General features: G+C 39.3%; 1 protein-coding gene across 1 annotated transcript; it reads right to left on the bottom strand.

Moving 5' to 3' along the window:
- Positions 1-621: 621 nt before the first annotated feature.
- Positions 622-19,081, bottom strand: lingo1b (leucine rich repeat and Ig domain containing 1b). Its single transcript, XM_030415178.1, has 2 exons — positions 18,697-19,081; positions 622-5,701 (listed from the first exon to the last, which is right to left on the bottom strand). Exons 1-2 carry the CDS (start codon positions 18,706-18,708, stop codon positions 3,842-3,844), a joined length of 1,872 nt encoding a protein of 623 aa, XP_030271038.1. The 5' UTR covers positions 18,709-19,081; the 3' UTR covers positions 622-3,841.
- Between the last annotated feature and the right edge of the window lie 781 nt (positions 19,082-19,862).

The following is a 19,862-nucleotide window of genomic DNA, read 5'->3' as shown; positions in this document are numbered from 1 at the left end:
GGTTCAAATTAATTCAGAACACTATGCCTCAGTTTTAAACTGGAGCATTATTTAATCAAACTTGGAATATTGATAGATGAAATGGCTGTTTTTCCTTTTAAAGTACACTTGCTTTTTTCCCTCTACAATTTTGTGCTGTTTGTCCACAACAAGCTGTGGCTCAGCTCCAGTGTATGAGTAATTCTGCTGCCAATAAGTTGTTTATTATTGATAAAGAATAAACACCCTTCATTCATCCATATCAGCCTCTTTTTCCTCAGCTTCTTTGCACTGGTTTCATTACTGAATCGAATATAAAGGTTCAGTGATTACTTGGCTCAGCAATGTCTGACTGCTCACTGCATGTGTCTTTATAAGCCAGAGTGCAGCTGTAATTCTATAAAGTGTGGCCTGCAAGCTTCTCTTGCTTGAAATTGGGGAATAAAAAAGTAAACTATCCTTAAAACATGCTTACAAACCAATTCAAGTAACCTGTCAAGTTTCAGAGGCAGAAGTAGAGGAATAAGAAGTTGCTCAATCATAGAAGATAGGCAGTTATGTTGTCAGAACGAAAGAAAAGGGTGCATCATATACATATACGGCTTAAGAAGTATTTAACAGACACAAAAAACAATCATCATAGAGGAAAGTAGGGAGTTTATCTATTGATGACAGCAAGACACCGCAACAGAACTATTTTGTGTTTGAATGCTTTTTGCCATCTTGAAACCCATTTTCCTTTTGTCTTCACGCTTTCTTGCTTTTTATGAGTTTTATAGTTATTGCCACCTTTTATTGCTCCATCCATCTGAGTAGAACCCAACTGCAACAGGTAAGTTACCAAGCGTTATGGATCAAACAAAAAGACAGTCGTCTCTGACATACTGTGCGAAAGCAACTGATAATCAGTGGCCAAGTATAAACGTTGAACCATATATTAGTGTCATAGAGGTGATGGTTAATACACAGTGCAGTTATGTAATGCTCTGTTTCATGAAGTAAAGATGTCCGGACAACCTTAGAATTGATGCAGTAGCATGATTAAGCGGATGTCATAACGTAACACAGCCACTTACGCAACAGTCATGGATGCATGGCTTTTGCTAACCTGATCAAAGTTACAAATATTTCATTCTATTAAATTTTTCTCAGGATTTTTCCTACAAACTCTTGTAAACTCTATGACAGTTTTACAATAGTCTTTGTCAATACTCTCTTCCATTTTAGCAGTCATCTGTGTTTCCCAACTGAATAAAGAAGACACAGCCATGTTTGGAACTCTCCTGCATAAGTTCTACACATTTGTCTACAAATCTGTCCACAAGCAAACAATTCTTTGATGGCCTTGAGAATTTGATCAGACTGACAGTCACTGCGTTTACACATTACCAGGCGTCTTTTTGCCTTCAGGCTTTCAGAGATTGTGACTTCCCAGTGGTTAGGCTGACAGTTAAATGTTTCTGTTTGCAGCATCTGTTCCCACTTCAACCAACCATTTAATGGCAGCCATGACTGCTGACATAAGTTAACAATTACTGTGCCACAGCCAACACATTTACCATGCTTAACATTCAGATATCTTTGGTGTTGGCTTGTGGTCTCAGGTAATCTTATATAAACTTTTTTTATTCTCCAGCTACACACTTTGCACCCAAATCATATTATCATTCTATTTTTAGCTCAACTGGCAGCTGAAGTGTACAATATGCAGCTTATACTGAACAAGAAAGAAACAGGTGTGACAATAGAAATAGCATACCATGGTCTAACATGATCTCACTTTGATATTCCATTTAGTTTACAGTGCACAAATACACAGATCCTTAGGAATTCGGACATGTGTATGCTACAACATTAAAGCCAGGTCTGAATAGCCTATGTGATTTTTATGACCACATTTGCAAGTGCCAACATTGAAAGACTGCAGTGCGATGAGTATTTAAGGTGCACCCTAAATGTGTGCTTCACCGTGTGCCTCCTCAGTAAAACAATAAGCTCTAAACTTTACTGCAGCACAGGATATCACCTCTCTTGAAGATGAAAGATGTGTCCTCACATTCATTTTTATAGTAGATTAGCATAAAATAAGCACCCCGTAGTATAAAATGTTATTTATTTTAATAGAATTTCCATCTGCCCATCCCTTTCAAACAAGTATTTTAAGAGTTAATGAACACATTATCTCCAGAGCAGACCTTGACTGTGAAATTAATTAGAGAACATAAAATCCTTATGAGGCATAAAACTCCATTTTGCACATAAATATTGGGTATTGCTCAGCTGAAAGCTGTAAAATGGGTTACTTAAGGCAACAAATTAATAATGTAGGGTAGGGGTTTCTGGCACAACTTCACCCATTTGCAAGATGCATGGAGAGGGGAAAACTATCTAAAGACGTCAGAACTCAAGCAACACAGAGGTCCATCAATGAAGTTGCTTTATTCACTACAAGTGTTGCAGGAAGTTTGACCTCAACAAATTAAAAATGTCACTGTTTTTGATATGCACCGATGACTATACAACCAAAGGACTTGGACAGAGTGCTTGCACTCAACAAGCTGCCAAATGGATAAACAAATTAACTTTGTTATACTTGATGATGAATTAAATTGTTCATGTGATTAGTTTCAGAGGTACTATTAGACACTCTGAAAAGCAGCCTCTTTTGGTTTAGTTGCATCAAAAACATGTTTACTGAATAATCTGCTCTTCTAGATTGTAATGTGTTCAAAACCCACAGCCATTAAAAGCATTACTATTGTGCCATAGCATAATGTACAAGGAAAGAATAAAATACAGAAAAAATATGTATTGCTAAACATGTCAATACATTAATGACTTCCTTTGTTGGCAGAAAGAATCACATACTGTCGGAATGGCTTATTTTTTCTGATTCAGTGTGTTAACATGCCCACTTCTCATTCCACTGTTACCGTATTAACAAAATACTGCTGGTATTATCACTAATAGACACAGTAAAATTGAAGCCCAATTGACAGAATCACTTTTCTGTCACAAATAATGGGGAAAAAAGCTACTGTTTGAAATGTTGGACACAGTTTCTTCCAGACAGCAGTACCTAAGAGGGCAGAGAAAACATCAAAACACAATTTAATGATGTTGGAAACTACTTAAAGGCCACATGGTCACTGACACACAGCGGGTGGTGAGATACATTGACTCCTCTGTCTCTAACTCATCATCTGATTCCAATCAGAGAATAGAGATTTGAGGGTTGTTCTTCAATTCAGTATTCAACTCAGTATTACAATATATGATTATATTCTTCATATATAATCTCTTCTTTTTTCTAAAAATGCCCCACCTACTCATGTCATACTTGGCAATTGCTAGTGGCGAAAGAATACAGAGAAACTTCTTTCAACTTAGCCATTTAGGTAACATATCTAGTAGTGGGATTTTGTGCGTTGTACATCCATCAAAGCAGAATACATTTTGTGTGCAGATAGAAAAAGTATTCCTGCAAACTATTTTCCACCTCCCTCCTCACAATAGCCCACCTATCATGTAAACCTAGTTCAAACAGGGAATCCATCCTTTGCGATCCATGTGCTTTATTCAAACTACCTTAACTTAGTTACACACAATAATCATATTGTTTATTGCATGTTAACATACTGATTGAGAATTGCCAATACAAATGTACACATACTTGAAATTCAACATTTGATTTTAAAGATTCAGTCCCTGAAGTAAAAAAAAAAAAATGTTTACTGTATAGTGTCAAGATGCGTTTGCTGTTGTGCAATTTCTATCGCTCATAAACTGAGTACATATTTGAAGCGAGAATGGTATGCACCCCGACTGCAGTTTGTAAGCACACATGGCCTCCTTCTGATGTTCACATGATTTTCATGTTGAATTGTATGGGTGCCTCAGTTGGACTGGCCTCCTCTGTTTCCTCTTTACGTGGCACATACTCAACCTCTATACTTGACTTAGTGTTGTCTTTCCCTCTACTCCAGAGGAATAATATTACAAGACAGAAGAGGACAACTCCGAGGAAAGAGATAAATCCCATGGTGGTTGCAATGATAAGTGTCTTTACATCAAATGGAAAAGGAACTGAGGCCCGGGTCACATTAGCACCTTCATCGCTGGGCTGGTTAGAGATGAAGGCAAATGTCTTGTTTGGCTGGTGGGGCCAATTGGGGGAGTAACTATGCACAAAAAGGTGAGCCGCTTTGGTGTCATTCCCAGCTGCATTGCTTGCAATGCACAAGTAGGTGCCATTGTCCTGGATCTGAGAGTAACGCACCTCCAATGTGCCGTCATTTGACACAGAAAGTCTTGAGCCCACAGTTTTGGAAGTGATGTAGTCCTTCTTAGGAGAGAGCCACATTATTACAGGGACTGGATCACCCTCAGCTTGGCAAGTGAAATGAACTGTAGTTCCTTCATCTACATGACTTTCTTGAACCTTATAATCCATGATTTTTGATTTCTGGCAGATGAAATAGTCAGAAGGGAGGACATCCGGGAAGTCCTTGAACTCTTTTCCTTGCACAACCTCAGGAGAAGCACACCTGGGCTGTTGTCTGTTAAAGTTGAGCCTCCACCGCCGGCGGAAGACCCAGAGCAGGCGACAGTCGCAGGCCAGTGGGTTGTCATACAAAGCCAGGGTCTCCAGGTTTCCCACTGAGTGGAAAACCGACTCCTCCAGGGTGTTCAAGCTATTGCTGGAAACATTGAGGACTCGGAGGTGGTTTAGTCCTCGGAAAGAGTAGGGCTCAATAGCAGCTAATCTCCCGCCAGCCAAATGAAAGGCCTGAAGCTTCTGTAGATTGAACAGTTGGTTCCCTTCCACAGTATGAATGGGATTGAAAGACAGATTCAAAAACCGAAGATATCTTAGGTGACTGATGGCTTGGTAGGGGATGGCAGTAAGATTACAGTTTGTGATTGACAATGATGTGAGGTTTAGTCCGAACAAGCATTTTGGAGTCATGGTATCCAGGGCAGGCATATGAGAAATCTCCAGCACTCTGAGCCTATACAGCCTCTTAAAGGAGTAATCCCTTATGACAGTGACGTTGAGATAGCGTAATCGCAGTGACAATAGGTTATGCAGATGGCTAAGGGCATCAGTCGGCACTGAGGCCAGATTCCAGCCCTCAATGTTGAGGCTTTCAAGGTTGCTGAGGCCATGAAATGATCGGGGTGAGATGAATACAAGGTCATTGTCACCAACCTCCAGAGCCCTCAGGTTGTACAGCTCCTGGAACATATAGTCGAGCAGAATGACAATTTTGTTCTCACTAATGTCCAGCTGGGTGAGATTGGTCATGCCTGTAAACACACCCAGCTGAATGAGCTTCAGCTGGTTGTTGCGCAAACCTAGAATTCGAAGGTTCATGAGGTTGCTGAAAGCCCCAGGTTCAATGGATGCAATTGTGTTTTCGTTAAGTTGCAGCTCTTCCAGCTGAGGGTAGTTAATGAACTCCTCGGGCCCCAGAGTTTTCAGGCGGTTCTTGCTGAGGTCCAGCAGCCTGGTTTCAGTGGGAATGCCCTCAGGAAGAGCTGCCAGTCTCCGCCGATGGCAAACAACTGAACGCTCTTGAGCATTGCAGTCACATCGGGACGGGCAGCCGGTGGTGGAACCAGAAAGGACGGTGCCTAGCATCAGGATCAGGATGGGCTGCCAGCATGACACCAAGTAGCTGTGCCCTCCTGCCTCCCCTGACACCATCCTACTTCTTACCTGTGGAGACAGAAAGGGAGGTTGGTAGAGTGGAATGATGGTGCAGAAATGGCTGTGACATTTGTGAACAATGCAGTATCACGCTAGAATAGAAAGATCAAAAGAAAAGAGTTATGTAAAGTACACCATTAGATTCTAAGAGACTAAATCAGGATTTGAGTCACCAAATTATCACATTAAGAATTTTAATGAATGCATGAATAACGATCGCAGAGTATGTCCTTAATTCCAGCTGAACACACAAAATGAAACAGATTTCAGGGGGGAGAAGAGTAGAAAGCTCTGTCTATTAATATTAAGGTTTCCATTTGTAGACTGATATGGTTAAGATAAAGCTGCAAAGTATAGAAAAAAGAAAATACCATATCACTTAAATTTCATAAAAAGATATATAATTCAGATATTATTATGTGCCTTGTAGACTACTTCTCTGGTATTAAAAACATCTTTCTTAGAATACCATACAATAACAGCTTTACAACAGTTTTTGAATTCACAAGATAGAATGTAAACCATTATCTGATACTAATGAGTTCTCCCAAATTACAGGTATTTTTGGCTCTTTCTCTCAACCTTCTTAATAACGTTTGCAAAGCCAGTAAAAAAATGACTATTTCCTTTTATCTGCACTTCTTCGCAAAGACATAAGCAGCCTCTCCCTTCCCCTGTGTTGTGTGGGCTTTCCTCCAAAGTAATAACATCAGCCAATCAATGAAAGGGCTCAGTCACACATTATAACCACCCTGCTGTGCTTCTTACTTCTTAACATGGTGAAAACAATTACTGCCAAAATTAGTGACACATAGTCTCCGCTCACACAAACTATTTTTAATTAGCAGCCAAAAATGCCACCGTACATCAGGAAATGTCTCCTCCAAGAATCTGCAAACTTATCACATCTCATGTCAGTACTGAGCTGTTGACCTTGCAGTGATATAAAACAGAGATTGCTGCCAAGTGGTGATAAATGGTGAGAGGGAGATTGTCAGAGGACCTAAAACCCCTATTTGATTTTGACTCGAGGGAACTTTAACTTGCTAAAACCTTCAAGCTCTACTTCTCACATCAATCATGCGTTTCAAGTCACAGCTTTATCTGTGGGGCACACTCATAGAAGAGCCTCATGCAAAGTATGAGAAATGATACTGTTTTTTTTCTCATTTTCCAGATTGGCCTTACCACTGCTTTGTTTAGACAAGGCAACATTACTTAATTGATGTTTTTACTTTGGCATTTTTATCTAAGCAAAAAAACATCTAAAGGCAAGAGAATGTAAAAAAAACAAAATAACACATTAGCACATGTGATCAAGAAGAAGTATATCACGTCTCATTTTAAAAGAGGGACATTTTATTGTGTGATGTTGAAATATTCCAACAGTCCAAACAGTCCTTGAGTTGTCCAAACCTTCATCATAATGAATATTGTCCTGATTCGTGGGGACTGAATAGGCACTACATTTTCTTTCTGTGACCCATTCACCACAGAAGTGTTTCTGTAAGAGTGCTTCATGTTATTGGTAAAGTGCTTTTTAAAACCTCTCTGGCTGTCTACCACACTATTGCAGCTTTTAAAAGATATTCAATTTGATAGGGAAGATTAGAATCGTCTTTTATTGCACCAACACAAATTACACATTGCTCTAAGTGAATTAAAGTCATTGGACTGAGGCGTTGGATTGTGGCCTGAGTTGTTCCAATGGAGCAGTAATTGCAGCTTTCACTTTCACTTCCTCCAGAACTGTTAATTTCTGTTGGCTGCATATTCCTCACATGTTAGGTGTCAGTCCAGCGTGTATAGAGCACTTTAAAAAGGAAGCTATTAAACTGACAGCTAGAGTAACAGTATTTCTGTTGTGACCTACCACTCTGTTCTGTCTCTTTGTAAAACCATTTACAAATTGCGGACTTTCCAATAGGATGGTAAAATATTTTCTAGAGCTGACACTCTGCCTATTAAGTGGATTTAAATGCTAAAATCACATGTTTAAGCACGTTCAGTTTGATCTATTGTGATAGATTGTAAACTGTAGATTTGAAATGACATGAAATATGACTGAGCTACTCAATATAGAGAAAGGGGGACATGTTTATCTCTGTGACACAGACTGTGATTTTATCTTGTAAAGTCAGGAATATGAATGAGGACGAGGCTGGCTGATGTCATCTCTAATCGCAAACAAGCAAATGCAAACGCAATGGTGATTTTCTTGCCAGAGTACCATGCATGATTTATGATTCAGAGTGTAGTAAGGGCAGGGGTACTATCTGTGTAATCTGGCCTCACAGCTCAGATCTACTCACTGTATCACCACTTTGTTTTGACCTTGAGCAGTAATCCTGAAAAAAAGAAGTTGGCAAATAACCTCTCAGTAACACAAGCACAGTGCCTTACTATATACACGGTAGTCTATGAATTACATTTTAGCTCTTCAGCTGTCGCTTCCTATATTCTTTGTGCCGACATTGATTAATTCCATTCTTTCTTATAGATTTCCGCAGAGAAACAATACAAGTGGACAAACCTTTTGTCTCCTATCCTTGTTTGAGTCATAGTCTTCTCTCAGAAGCATATCTCGGCTCACTGTTAGTCTCTTCTTATGGTGCCATGTGGTTTAATACAGAGCAAAACCAAAGAGAGGCATGCACTGCTAATGGGTCACTGAAAGCAAGCGAGCAGACAAATGAGCTTTATGCATCAGCTCACACATGCCCTTTGGTTATTTTCGTGTATTGTTAAGTACCTTTGTTGTGCAGCATTATATTGGAAGAACTGTTGGGATATAGACAAAATTATGTAAATAATTCATTAATAATGACTGAAGTGACTAAATTGTAGTTGCAAATACAAAGCTTTTATCATTAGTTGCAAAGTAATTAGCATTATTTGTTAGTTCCCTGTTTACTGCACATTGTGCTTGTCTATCGTGTCCCTGTTGGATGGTTTCAACTTCTGACCGCTGTCATGAATCATCAATGCAGCATGAGTTCTGAGAGTATTTCCCCTGATAAAGTAAATTATTTAGCTTTTTTGCATTGATTGATGTGCATGCAGTCTGGACACAGGTGATTTGTCTGTTTTTTCTTCTTCAGAGCTGCTTATCAGGATTCCTTTTTAATGAAGGTCATGTAAAGTGAAAAGTGCTGTGATGTTTTTGGTGGATAAGATTGTCCCTTCTAGTTTTTATTGTCCACAGCATGTGTTGTAAAACTTAACTTACATGCTAAAGTCAAACATGTACACTGCATTGTTTTTCTTGTGCACCGCACATTTGAGTCAATAAATGTGTGGTGGACTGCTTCAGTTTCAGACTTTAGTACTTCAAAATACTTCAGTTTCTTGTGTTATAGATTTGAACAGTGTGCTCATTAGCAGACAGAGCTTTTTTGTTGAAGTGGCAAACATATCCCATGCAGCTTTGATTATTCGGCGCTTGTTTAGAGACTAGTGCGGATGAAACAGAAAATAAGCTACAGCTGCAAATTAAATGTGCATAGGATTTAAAAGATAAAGATAGCTGCCACTGGTATGTTTGTCTTCAGCAGGACAAATTTAAAGCAAGCATTTACTAATCAAAAAGCAAACAAACAAGAAAACCTGCATTGAAGTCACAATGTTTGTGGGAGATTACACTGGACAAGTCTTTCAAGGTATCTAGGGGCTCATTTACTACATCTGCAGTGTGTGATATCTAACAAACAGCGAACATTGTGTTTGCTGTTTGGTATGTACTTTAATTATCAATACAAAAATGCTCCATCGTGTGCCAGAATTAGATGTTAATGTCAAATTCAATAAATATTTAGATGTAAGCTGATTCTCTTGCATGTACAGGTCGAGACACAGCTGAACATACCGACAATAATGACAGTACAAAGAAACGGTGACCTGCAATAATAATCATGTTACAATAAATACATGCTGCAGTGCAGTTCTGTGTTTACCCAGCAAGGCTTGCCAGCTAATCTCCATCCTCCAGAAGAATGAGTAGTCAGATATGAGAAATCCCATGAAAACAAATCCTCAGTGGAAGCCTAAGATAAAGGTAACAGCCCCCTGCAAACCTAAAAAGAAACTGCATGGCCTGATGTTCCACAATGCCAGGATCAAATGCTTAGAGAAGGACAAAATGGTTTAGTGCATGGGAACCACTCCTGTTGAGATGCAGAAACACACCTGCATGGGGTCAGTGAACTCTCAATCTTTCTTTTTGTGACAGCAGTATCCTCTAGCTAACAGGGCTCTTGGCCAGAGAGGCATGTGGTTTTGCTTCAGAAGTTCAGTAGATACCTACAGCCAAATTTAATTTGGAAAGAGATGGTGTCAAGAGAAATAAAATGTATGGGGAGTAATTAAAGTGATCGTGTGGAAGAGAAGCAAACGCACAGAAGCTTCCTTTTTGAAGGAGTGGATCATGCAAAAATGAGAATGTTAGACACTATTTAAATACCTGCTTCAGTTTGTTTGTAGAGGGTTGGGTGATCTCGCCAAACAATAATCTCACAATCTATTCACTTGCAATCACCATCAACAACCTAAATTGTGACCTGTTTTGGCAGTTTTGAAATGCCCTATAGACTATTCAGACTTGAAATAGCATACAAATTCCTCCATTTTCACATTAAAAACACAATAGTTAGTTTTTTGGCTCGTGCTCCTCATGTTACTTCCATTGGTCCACTACGTCATCCAAGGAGGAGCCATGTGAAGTATGAGGAAATGTACATGTGTTCTCTACAATTTGCCTGAAATGTAGATTGTTGACACCCTCAAGAATGGTCAAGATCACAAATAATGAAATTGCCTACTCCTATGTCTCCATTGCCCACAGTGAATTCTCATGCGGTAGCTCTCTGACAGCCCACTTCAAAAGACAGGGTCTGGCAGTAACTGATTAAAGTTCCAAAGATAACTAAATAACTTAAGACTGGCTCAAAACACCTCATCCCACAGAATCCAGTCCAGGAAGATTGTTTGGTTGAGTCCAAAAGATTTCCACCAGCAATTAGAGCATTTTTTTTCAGTTAAACTATCTCTCTGCAGTGTTTTTGCCAGATTATTTGTCATGCTCTTGAATAAGCAGAACCTTAAGGAGTGTGCACAGGCAAATCTCTGTTCCACTTTTGGAAACAATGAGCACAGAGCCATAAATTGTACATAACATTATGGTGGCATAAAAGAAGATGAGGAGAGAAGCCAAGCCAGTTGATTGAACTGGACATCTCAGCTGCTTTGACATAAAAGGTGTACAAGAACTAGCCAAAAACAGATAGTTTATTAGGTGTGCAGCGGTCTGAAATTGTATTAAATGAATACATAGTTTGGACAGGAGTGATTCTCCAACAGATTCCAGCTGATAAAGTCACTTTGGCATTCATGCTGGACAGTTTTCCATTGGACAGGTGCTACTATAGACAAATGGTCTCGTAAATGCCTGGGGACATGGGGTAGTTGATCACAGAAGCTTGTTTTTTACCTTCACATCACAACCGTAATGGAACTGAAAATAACCGTCTCCATCAAGCCTCCCATTTGACTGTCTTTAAGTAACTTTACTGCACTCCAACATGGCAGTCCATCCACTTGTCAGGAAACATTGCTAGTTTTGGCTGGCCTAGCAGATATTCTTATTTCATCCCAAATTGTAGTTAAAAAAAAAAAAAAAGAACCTGTTTGTTTCAGTACATGAAAGGTTGGTTTTTGATTGACATAATTAGATATGAATAAGGAAAAAGTTCTGTCTTTGTGGTATTTTGATCTTATTATATATTTAAAATGACTTTCAGATCTTTATTCCCGTAGGGGCATGCCCCATCATGTCAAGACTGTGGACTGTGTTCATTCCACCAGCGCTGTGTTCAAAGGCACCCGGAGGGACCTGGCCAATAGCAAGTCAGTAAGAATTGCATCTTTCACTCTCATGTTCTTCCTCCATACTACTGACCTGGAAATAACTAGCATCAAGATCAGAAAGCCCCTCTCATTTCCTGTGTGGTCAGTGGACGAAACTAACCTCATCATCTCTGATCCTCGGCCTTTATGTAGTGCTCCTGAAATAATTCAATGGACACTTCTTGGTGTGATGGACTAGTAAGTTAATTATTTTTTAAGACAGCTCAAGTGCCAGGGTCAAATGGCGCAATTATTTTCAATATTATAAAGAAAGGCCTTTTCTAAGAAGACATTTTGACAGGTCACAGTCTGAAAAGCATAGGTGAATATAATATAGCAGCTGAATCTAAAATCTGAATCCAGCTACTTAAGTTTCATTTTCCTAGTATTGTACATCTACTGTTGGTAACAATAGCTTTCTCTAAGATGACAGAAAATGTTACAAAATGTCTGCTGTGCAAAAGGCTGCTTATGATTCCCAGGAATTACAGCACTAGACAAGAGAAAGGATGGGGATGACTGCAAAAACAAGCACAAAAAAGAGACACACAGGAACTCAGTGATAGTCACTTAACACATTGCAAAGAAACCAAACAAAAGAAAATGAAAAGACAAACAAAACATATCACATCAGTCCATCAACAACAATAGGCAATGCAACACTTTCTACACAATGCAGATAATGTCGTAGCTAGAGACAGACACATTCACAGGTGCAACAAAGACAACTTCTGGTTCAACACGCTACAACAAAAGGAGATAAGTAACAAAACTCCTCTCCTTAACATCTTGCTCTATTAACAGCAGCTAGTGCTTTCAACGATTTTGCTTTGAGATTGTATTTTCAAGAATTCTTGAAATGCCTTTGCAAAACTGATAATTTTCTTTTAAAATTAATGCTGCATTTTTTGACCAATTGATTCAAAAAGCCACAGTCCAAAAGCCTTGTCAGTACTATCATGTAAGGTTGTCATTATACTAGAATTTTTAAATTTGAGCCAGTATCATGATTTAAAAAAGATACTCGATACATTAGATATCAAAACAAGAAAGTCCTAGTCACACAAAAACTGGTAATCTTTTTCTTTCTTTTTTTTTTTTCTTTTTTTTTTCTTTTCTTTTTTTTTGTACAGCCTGCACACACTGCTGGGACAGAGAAAGTCACTGAACATAGCGTCTCTTCCTTTACAACTATGGAATATAGAATTATTTGGTCTTTAAACTCTTAAAAAGATGTCTCCTTGGGTTCCTGAATGTTGGCTCATCTCTACCAGCCACTCAACTCTCCAAAATATACTGGCGCCTACTCTACTATTTCTCACTGGGCAGGTAGTGTACAATCAGTGTGTGGGAGCTTTTGAGATGTAAGCTTTTGAGCTGGGAGCAGCTGCCCACGGTTTTATATGGGGGTCAGTGAGAGCCAGCGGGACTCAACCAGACGGGCTGGTGAACCAAAACAATTAAGTGGAAGAGGCTGAAAGCTGCACAGAGCTGCAGACTGTGCCATTCATTCTGTGAGATCAGCAATATGGACTTGTATTCTTGATTCAGATTGATATTGCTTAATGGAGATGTAATTTGCCATCCAATGACATTTTTTGCTAATGTTTTTATATTTCTTTAAATAAGTGAAATACAACTCGCTTCTACACTATTTGCTAAAATAATCATTCCCCTCTGGCCTGACGACACATTATTTGTTAATAGAATTAACAATTCCTTTGAATTAAGGATCTGATTTGAAGTATTTTGCATATTTGTTGGACTGCAGTGCACTTAATCTGTTATCCAGTATTACCGTGTGGATCTGTTTCTTGGTTCATTGACAAAGTCCAACAGTAATGCTACAAAAGAGGCTCCTTTCTTCATTAACACCCGTTTCTCTTGAAAGTCAAGTAGGATAAGCTGGAAATTACACAAACCTTTATCCCCTACTCACCATCAGGGAATATAAGATGTTTTGGACTCGAATTGAAAGGAAAGGGCTAAATGCCATGCTGAAGGCAATTTTACCTCAGACAAGCCTCTTACAGCTCATCATAGGAAGCACAATGGGAGATTTGGGGAGATTTTCACACCAAATCACTCAGACAATAATCACCAGCTACAGTGCAAAAATTAAGTTCGAGTGCCTTGGCATCTTTTACCGATTCAAAGAAGCTTCGACCATTCATTTACGTTATTCCGTATCAAGATCTTTATTGTCACTCGAGGTTAAATTTGATTTATAGTAGCGGGCAAAAACACAACATGCGGTGGACATGCAATATTGATCACAACAGTCACAGAAAACAACACAATAAAAAAGCTGTGTCCATTTGTTAAATGTATTAAACCATAGGAATGGTAGCCTGATAAAGTGCTGCTGAACAGTGCAGTCTAGGTTTAGTGCAAATGAGGTTCATTTATTGCAGTTGGAGTCCCTAGGGGACTGGTATCTCCACCCAGAAGGGAGAAGTAAAAAATCCTGTGGGCAATGATTGACCATGTCTTTCATAGATTTTTTGCTTGGTTTGTCTGCATCAGAGGTATTGTTGATAAATATGACAAAGATTCAAGGATGCTTACTTTCCTAGTCTGTACATGTTGAGAATACAGAAATACTGAACAATAATTTATCATGTCCCATCTTTCACGTGGAAGAAATCAGAAGACTGATGTCACATATTATATATATATCAGCTAAACTCAAGGATGGGATCCACAGATGAATGAATGGTATGAGACAGTTTGCAAGATTCCCTGTGTGATCACTCCAAGTGTACATTATTATAAGCTGTGCTATATTAGTGCTGCCAGGCCTATGAACATAAGGCACCTTTAGCCCCCATCCAACTATTGTAGCCCCTGACTGTCTCATACTTTGCATAAAGCTGTTGTTATTAAATTTAAATGAGAAAGCTGACGCAGAGCAGGAGGACTGTGACCTTCTGAATACATTTGTAGAACGCAATTTTGAGTATCCTGTGACAGATCTGCCTCCGTCTGTCACCTCTCCATCCAGCAGACACTCTGTAAACACGTGGTCTGGCAGTCTTTGCCACAATAACCTCACCATTTCCTTTTCAAGGTGGCTGATGTTACCCATTATGTGGCAGCATCTTGATTCCATATGGATCTTGTTTCAAAAAACACCCTCTATGTTTACTGGCCAAGTTATACATCGCTTCTTTCTGGGGCATCACAACTGAACTGTTGTGTGCAGGAGTACCCTGGTTTCAGTTGTAAATAATACGGTCTATGATTGTTATGGCTCTATTTTTCCCAGACATAAGAAATTATCCAGTATAAAAGCTTCAGATGGATGGGACATAATTATGTTATGTTATTATTTTACTCACCTTGAGCATGTATAGTAAATTTTCATTGCAATATACCTTTGTTCAGTATTATGTAGACTTCAACATCACAGAACATTGAGCACATGACAGCACACCGCAACACACTGAGCAAACTGATCAGCAGCACTGCTTTGATTGTGTCTAGATGTTTTTTGTTTTGTTTGGAATGGAGTAGACTTTGTGTGCATTGTCTGTATCATTTTACTAGTATTATTAACTGTTCTGCACCACTGTAGTTAGTATTACTGTTTTACTCTTATGATTAGAAATGTTCTACATGATTCTAATATTGTACGACTGTTTGTCCAATGCTTTTAAGTCAAAACTGGTCAACCAAATGGTAAACTGCTTGAATATAGACGGCCAACCCTTTGACAAATTTAAAACTATGAATCTGCTTCCCCCAAGAAACATAATAAGGCTGGCCATCAGCATTGTCTCTAACCCCAAACATGTCAGATACAAATTGTTACTATCAAACCAGTGCAACAGGGTTCCATGATTTAAAGTTTAGATAAAGCACTTTATTGTACAACAGTCAATCCTAGAATTTAATACAGAGCTTAATCCTCAGCCCAGTTGCCGCAAGAAAATGTTGGCAGTTAGCGTTTCTGCAAATCATTGATACCTTCATATTTACATTTGTATGGGTCATGGGCGAAGTAGCATATTGATATTTCCACAATATTTCATATCACAGATACATTACATGTTTGTGACCTGACTTCCATACTCACATATGAAAGGAGATGGTGGTTGAGTTAAAGAAGGCAAGCCAGTTTCACAAGTGTGAAATCATTGGGAGATTTTTGATGAGGGACCAAACCATTTCAGCATTTGCATGACACCACAGGATATTTTGAGGGTGACCTCGGACTACTGTTAGCTGTGTTCTGAGGCAACAAGAGATGTCAGGACAGCTCATGCAGTGTTTGTCGTTACCAAAAAAGGTATTTTCAGCAAAGACATGAGACTGAAAAGATTGAACCTAAAGTAATGTAAAGATGAAATATATCGGTGGCCTACAGAAACCTAAATTTTTTTAAAACTAACATTTATTATGGTGACTGGGTTGTAATTCCCGATCAAATCTATAGCATGCTAATTGTGTCTTAAGTGATGGTAATGTTATATTTAATGTATGTATATTAGTTTTGAGTCTTATTTTTTGTTTTCTCCGCAAGTGCGCTGATACAAGGAGGACTAGATCTTTTACTAAAGTATTACCAAACAATCAATCTTATACTGTTGGCCAATGAGCAGGAAAAGAAGCGGTGGGGGTTCTGTGTCGTATTCAGGTGCCTGAACAATAGGTCCTGATTTCGAGTGGAGGCATCACAACATCCATCAGTATTTTTGCAAAACACTTTGAGGCAATTGTATGATGTACATTTGTATATAATCAACTAAACCTCATGGTAAACGCATGGTTGGTTAGTAGTAGGATAAAAGGTTTTTTACCGATCTCATCAGAGTGTTTGTAGATGCTGATATTGTCAGTGTTATGCAAAATAACTACAGACTAAATATCCATTTTTATATTGATCAGTTAAATACCTGGATGTGCTCGTAGTGATGAACTCCGACTCCCTGGGTAACCTGACTCTGCAGTTCCACACTTTGTCTTTTTAACGTGCTGTTTTTGTTTCACATCCCACAACTGTTTTAGTTCAGTCTCAACACTCTCATCAGCGTAGTTTCCAGTCACAGCAGGCAGGTGTTTTCAGTAAAAAAAAACAACAAAAAAAAAACCAACAGCTCTGACGAACCGAAGTGTCCTCGACCTGCCCAGCACCCAACAGCAGATACACAATGCTGGTGAACATAATATTTAGCAGTTAGTGTATTTATATTCATATGAATGTAATTCAATGAATTGAATACGTTGCGCCGTATCAGCTGAGTGTTTGCTCACAGTTTGGTTTTCTATTAAAAAACAAAACAAATAATGTATTTTCACTGCCATCTCAAGGAGACAAATTTGTCTTTTCTTTTTTTTTACTCTTATGATTAGAAATGTTCTACATTATTCTAATATTGTACAGCTGTTTGTTGCTGCTTGAAGATAGAAGCCCAACCCTTTGGCAAACTCAAAACTATGAATCTGTCTCCCCTACAAAACATATTAAGGCTGGCCAACAGCATTGTCACATCTTTATACAGTGATAATATGTCAGAGTTGTGTGTTTGCTTGTTTAAAGAGATTCACAATAACTCCTGTAGCTGCAACTTGTGCTGCCTCCAACTCCAACAAAAATCTCTTTGCAGCAGGTTAAATGTTGAGGTATGCATAATTATTTGAACATCTTGTATGATTAAATCAATGTGAATTTCATTTTATGTACGCTGATATGAAGTGTAATAAAATGAAATTTATTTAATTGTAGAACATTAATGTTGCACAAATTGTATAAAAAGCAGCTTGTGCTGATATTGCAATTACACTGACACACACTGACACTACTACAGTACACATACGAACGGAACTAAGTAACATTATGAAGACTGTTAAAAAACAGTTTGCCCAGTAATGAGAGCTTTAATCACTTATTTGTTCATCAGATGTAATTACATATTCCAGTCATATATGCCTCGCTCATTTCAGTCAGTTGAGTCTGCTGAGTGCTCTGAAGCTGCACACATACACACACGGTGACACGCTTAAATAACTACCAAAAATAGAGATTCCAATCAGCTGTCATAACCTGATTACAGGGGTCCCAATTAAGAGCTTTGTGTAGCTCATAAAGCTCTGACGTGAAGAGCAGACCCTTCACTTACAGGCTGTCTGAGGTCTGTGGCTTGCAGAGGTTGTTACTGCACTGTTAAAAACGGTGGAAGCGTCCCCTCATAGCTGTCTGTCTGCTGGAGCATTGCAGCCATGATAATAAAGATGCAAACAAGCTGTAGAGATTAATCTATGACAGATTTTTTTTGGGGGGGGGTTTAATAAAAAGGTCTGCATAAAAAAAATTATACAAAGTTACCCCTCATCATCATGCCCACTCTCCCCATCAACACCACCAACACCACCCATCCATCTAACCTGTGGCAAATCAAACACCTGCATAGGATCCCCATCACAGCTGGAAATTGCCAGCGGCAAAAGGCTGCTGAGAATGAATAAGTGTGAGTCTTGATGAGTTTTCTGGCATTTGAAGGAACATGAATGTTAATGAGTGCAGATTAGGAAGCAGCAACAACCACCCTTGCAAAACACTCGGGAGAAAACGCAAAATAGAGACTCTCCTGCTCAGCCTCACACCTTTAGCGGTGATATAAAAATGCGGGACATATACTGTAGGTGTGCTTGCATGCTTGCATGCATCCACACATACAATACCAATGTTAACAGTTTATATATATATATATATATATATATATATATATATATATATATATATATATATATATACATATATACATACAATTCTCAATATCTATTATCTATCTGCAAACAAACACTATGTTTAGACATGCATGCACACATCATATGAGTGTGATCCATACTCAGCCTAAACCCAGATTGCATGGCACACAGCAAAATGAAACCCATCTGGATGACAAAGCACAAACAAGATCAGGAGCCCTCCTAAGTGAATAATTCTCCTTCTCTCCATCCCTTCCATTTGCCTACGATACAGAATTTTATTCCTGACGTTAATTTGCTCCCTGGCGATCCCCTGGCCCCAGCACTGCACCATAATAAATCTGATCCAATGCCTCAGCGCTCAAAGCCCACCATAGAGACAGAGTACTTACCAGGACTGTCATGCAGAGAATTCTAATTCAGGCAGCTCCATGTTGCCAAGGAAATTCAAAATGCCTCCGAAAGCATGGAGACAGGGATGCAGGATTCGAGACAGGCTGGATTCAAACGGGAAAGAGGGATATATGCAGCGCTGAGAATCCTGTGTCTGAGGGGCATTTGAGAAATGCCTTCGTCCTCTCCAGATGCGCTAAATCCGGCAGCACTGATAGGCTGACATGTAAACACACAGGCGGCTCTGCTGGCTCACACACGCTCACATACATGCTGCACCTAGCAGAGACAGAGAGGAAGAGGGAGGGGCAGCTGATGAGAGAGGTGGAAGGAGGAGCTGCAGTGCACTGGGAGAATGAGAGGCACAGAGCAAAGGCAGCAAGGGGAGTTGAAAAGAAATGGAGAGAAACGCTCTCCGATTGCACTGGTAGTATCTTCCTCTGATTTTGTTTACTGTAGTTTTCCTGCTTATGGGAGGATTGTAATCGGGTTAGCTTGAATATGGGCTGCAGTAGGGCAGAGGAAAAAAAATCAGACTGCTGTGTCTGGTAGCAGAAGAAAAAGAGGTTAGAGAGGGAGAAGTATGACAGGCAATGAAGCAGGGGGGTGAAGATGAGCAAAAAAGTGAAGGGGGGGTTATGAAGGGGAGGAGGGTGTGATGAGGCTACAGGGATACAGAGCAAATGAAATTCAATTTCTGCAGTATGCAAACCTTTGCTGGTAATGAGAGGCAACTTAAGACTGTGGTGGATAGGGATGGATAATACTTTTCCTGTTTTCAACCATTTCTCGCCAGAGCTGAGGATTAATGCCACCCATAGTGCAAAGTGGTAATCATCTGACAAACTCACCTTTGCTGTGAGGGCTGGGGGTTTGGGTGAGAAGCACAGGCTTAACGGTGCTAATGGGTATATGGGACTGGCAAACACATGTGGGCAGTGCCAGTGAGGCTCCACAGTCAGGGAGTGTTTATGGGAGATTATGGGGCTAAGGATTTAGTGGAGTGGTGGTGGACATGAAGGGCTCCTGGCCACTGAATGAACCGTGTGACAGATGTTGTAAGGCTTAGGAAAAGACATCTATATTTTATTTTGAACATTTAGGATTTATTTATTTATTTGAGACCACTTTATGGCTTAAACCTTCTTTAAGAAAGTCCAACCTT

Source organism: Sparus aurata, chromosome 4 (genome assembly GCF_900880675.1).
Source record: "Sparus aurata chromosome 4, fSpaAur1.1, whole genome shotgun sequence".
NCBI classification, from domain to species: domain Eukaryota; kingdom Metazoa; phylum Chordata; class Actinopteri; order Spariformes; family Sparidae; genus Sparus; species Sparus aurata.
This window is presented reverse-complemented; position numbering and strand designations above follow the sequence as displayed.